Source organism: Magnolia sinica, chromosome 9, assembly GCF_029962835.1.
Source record: "Magnolia sinica isolate HGM2019 chromosome 9, MsV1, whole genome shotgun sequence".
In the NCBI taxonomy this organism is placed as follows: Eukaryota; Viridiplantae; Streptophyta; class Magnoliopsida; order Magnoliales; family Magnoliaceae; genus Magnolia; species Magnolia sinica.
Window position 1 is genome coordinate 3,903,511 of NC_080581.1, and position 3,844 is coordinate 3,907,354.

Sequence of the window (3,844 nt, forward strand, 5' to 3'; positions counted from 1 at the left end):
TTCCATAATTGTGGGGTCCACACTTTTGCGATCCAAAACTTTCATAAGGGTGGATCATTTTACTTCCTGAATGTGGAGCCCACCATTTTCTGATCCGAAACCTTCTGAGGGGGTCCATTCATCTACAACCATCGGTTATAAATTGTAAATATCAATCTTCATAAATGCATGGTTGTCGTCCATCCAAATCATCCAAGTGCTGGGCCAAAGCAAATAAGAACGGATATTATTACGAAAGGAAGGTGGGCCCCACAGTGTTTATAAGCTCTAAAGTCCAAAGGGCAGTTTTTGTTCCATGCATGTATCACACATAAATTCCAAAATAGTAAAAGCTTCTGAAGTCCCAAAACGCACACCACCTTACTACGCTACACTCTTCTACCATACTCCTCTTTTCACTCTCTCTATATATTCCAATCCTCTCCTCCTTTCCGTGAAAAACAGGAGCATGGAAGAAGAAGACTCATGCAATACAGGACTTGTTCTTGGGGTCGGCCATGGAAGCCTCCCGTTTGAGCCCCACCACGATCTACTGCAACGAAAACCGCCCATCAGATTACATATCCTGTTCCCGACTCATACCGACCGTCCGATCGTAGAAGAACAGAACGAGGTATACAGATCAAAATCAAAGGCTACAAATGAAGAAGAAGAAGATGTTAACAGTAATAGTGATATGAACATAAAAAACATTGCAAGGAAGAAACTCAGGCTCACCAAAGAACAATCAAGCTTGCTTGAAGAAACTTTCAAAGACCATAATACCCTTACTCCGGTATATGTTTTCTATTGTACGTATATATGTACTACATACATGTACAAGGGGAATGATCATATTTACACCCACTTTTTTTTTATTGCATACACCCTTTTTTCCTGCTGGAAGTAGGCATAAAGGTGTATGTGTGGATGTAGATGTGGCTCCCAAAGTTGATGTATCATAGGAAATTGATTTTTACACCCACCCTAAAATTTGATAGATTCATCCCTTTTTCTACTTTTGATGTCCTGATAGTTGTATCACAATAGTCAGAAAAAGGGGTACCTGTCAAAAGGGTGGGTGTAAATAGTCACTCCCTATATTTACATGTACATGTCAATGTTTCATTTGGAGGGCTATTGTACATATTTCATTCGGAGGGCTATTATATATTTACACCCACCCTATGCGATGAATACACCCTCTTTTTAATTTTTGGCAAGGCAATAGTACCAAAAGTAAGGATGGAAATGTGTCAGGAAGAATAGGAAGTGGATTGCGTGGTGTGCCACACACAACCGACCTCCTGGCGTGTTGACGTGGCAAAGTTACGTGGTCCCTATCAAGATTTATGTGTTATACCCGCACCATCCATCCATTTTACAAGATCATTTTAGGATCTGAGCCGAAAAATGGAACAGATGCAAGGCTTAAGCAGGCCATGCCACTTAAGGAATTGGGAATTGAGTACCTACCATAAAAAAAAATCCTGGGGGCACGTCAAGCTGATATTTGTGTTCTCCCTTCAACTGGGTCAGGCAAATAAACATCATGGTAAGTCCTAAGGAGGTTTCAACAGTGGGACTCATTATTGCTATTGATTTATGTGGTGTGGTCCACTTGATGTTTGGATTTGTCTTATTTTTGACTTCATGCCATATAATGATCTCTCAAAATAGAGGGACGACATTATGGTTGGGCCCACGGAACTTTTCCTCATTAACACACCACCCAAGTCGATTGGTACACCATACACCACACAATCCACTTGGTTAAAGTAATGGATAGATCTCAATTTAGAGGTTAGACTTATTTTAACTTGGACCTAACTTGGCTTGACTCGGATTTTAATAAGTTGGACACAGGCCAAAATACAAATCCCTTCATGGGTTGTGTTCGAAACTTCCTTACCGGTCCCATTTGCAACTCCCGCTAATAGTATTATTTTCTTACTGGTGCAAAATAGATTGTATTTGTCGGTTTTGGTGGACGTCTTAATTTTAATACTTCTATTTGCTGAAATATAAGAATGAATTTATTTAACAGATGGAGAAGCAAGAATTAGCGGAGCAGTTGAATCTACAACCCCGACAAGTCGAAGTTTGGTTCCAAAACAGGAGAGCTAGGTACTAAAGATTAAAATGTAATGATACCTGTTTGGAATTGTTGAAAAATTTGGAAAGAAAATGATCTCCATGGTAATCTTTCATGTTTGAGAAAAAAAGAGTCTATAAAAATTGCTTTTTTATTTTTAAAAATTTCCTCAAAAGATATGAATTTCAATTTCTTTAAAAAAAAACTTATTAGATATAGTTTTTCAAGCCCAGATATCTTATGATTCTATGTTAGTTTTCCATATTCACGTATTAGTTTCTCTCATGAAATGCTGAGAGTCTACTCGTGAATTTTCAAAATCCCAACTAAAATGTATGTCGAGATGGGATTACGGGATGCCGTGCACATGAATTGTCCACATGCAAATTTTTTATTTTTTATTTTATTTTTAAGCCATGAATGGCTCGGCACAGGACTAAGTTGAAGCAAACCGAAGTCGACTGTGAGTTCCTGAAGAAATGTTGCGAGAGCTTGAGTGATGAAAATCGAAGATTGAAGTTGGAATTGCAAGAAATGAAGTCGATGAAGCTCCGATCACCGCCGTTTATTGTTCAGCTGCCGAAGACGGCCGCTGCCACAATGACTATGTGTCCAATGTGCCAAAATGTCACGACAAACAAGGGAAAAACTGTGAAAAAGGAATTCCATGTCCATGGGACAATCAAAGATTACTCAATGCCATGTTAAAAGCTACTAATCTCTACTTTAATATCTTCAGTTATCAGTATCTAGCTTTCTTAGTAAGAAATTCAAGAGAAATTGTCATATTCAACCCACGTGAAGCATAGCACGCTAATGTCATGCATCTGAGCCATTCAAATGGTTGGCCCCATCACGAAGATCACCTACAGAAGAAATGCGCGCGTGTATACACTCATTAGGTGGACTGACCATTGATACCAATGGTGCGGCACAACATGATGAATGGATTGGCCTGAATTTCACGCTAGGTGATCTTTATGATGGGGCCCACCTCTTGAACGGCTTGGATGTCTATATCACATGTCGGTGAGAAGAGGGTCATCGCTACTTGGAATCATATCTTTGAATGGACTAAAAATCCCATTGAAATGACTCTCAATGAGTTACCGATAATTTAGGCTTTCAGGAGTAATATCATACTCGGGCTGCGAATGAGATGCTTGATACACAGGCACTTAGAAATTGTACACGTGGCAAATGTAAACTCAAATAAAACGGATTACATTGTGCATCTCACTTTTACCACGTTATATCCCAAGATAAGATTGTCTGAACAATCCTAGCCTCTGATTTTCGGACCACATGTTTCCGTTGGAAATTTTCATTTTTAACCGTCCAATAAATGTCCATCAATCCCATAGCCACATAATTAAATAAGCTTAAATTTTGTTCTGTAATCCACCTATGGTGGATTTGATAATTTGGACAGTTTAATTTGACTAATTTTATGCCATTTATGCATTTTTTAAGTAATTTCTAAGTGCCTGTGTATCATCCATCATATTCTGCTAGAGTATCAGAAATTTTCTGTCTTGGAGGGGTGATTTCACCCTACCTTTTTGATAGATACAGCCTTTTCGTGTATTTTTTGGAGTGGAATAGTACACACAAAGGGTGTATCTATCAAAAAGATGGACGTGAGCAGTGGCTCTTGGAAAAACACTGATTGATACGTACCAAACAGAATTGAAACCGAGAATTGAAATCTTTTTTAGCACATTACGCACGCATGTGGAAGATCTGAACCGCTCGTCAGGTGGACCCTTT

The 3,844-nt window shown here is 38.9% G+C and overlaps 1 protein-coding gene across 1 annotated transcript; it reads left to right on the top strand.

Moving 5' to 3' along the window:
• The first annotated feature begins 448 nt into the window (after positions 1–448).
• On the top strand, positions 449–2,782 carry LOC131256296 (homeobox-leucine zipper protein HAT22-like). The gene is made up of 3 exons (XM_058257265.1): positions 449–775; positions 2,027–2,106; positions 2,509–2,782. The coding sequence occupies exons 1-3, from the start codon at positions 449–451 to the stop codon at positions 2,780–2,782; spliced, it is 681 nt and encodes a 226-aa protein (XP_058113248.1).
• The last annotated feature ends 1,062 nt before the right edge of the window (positions 2,783–3,844 follow it).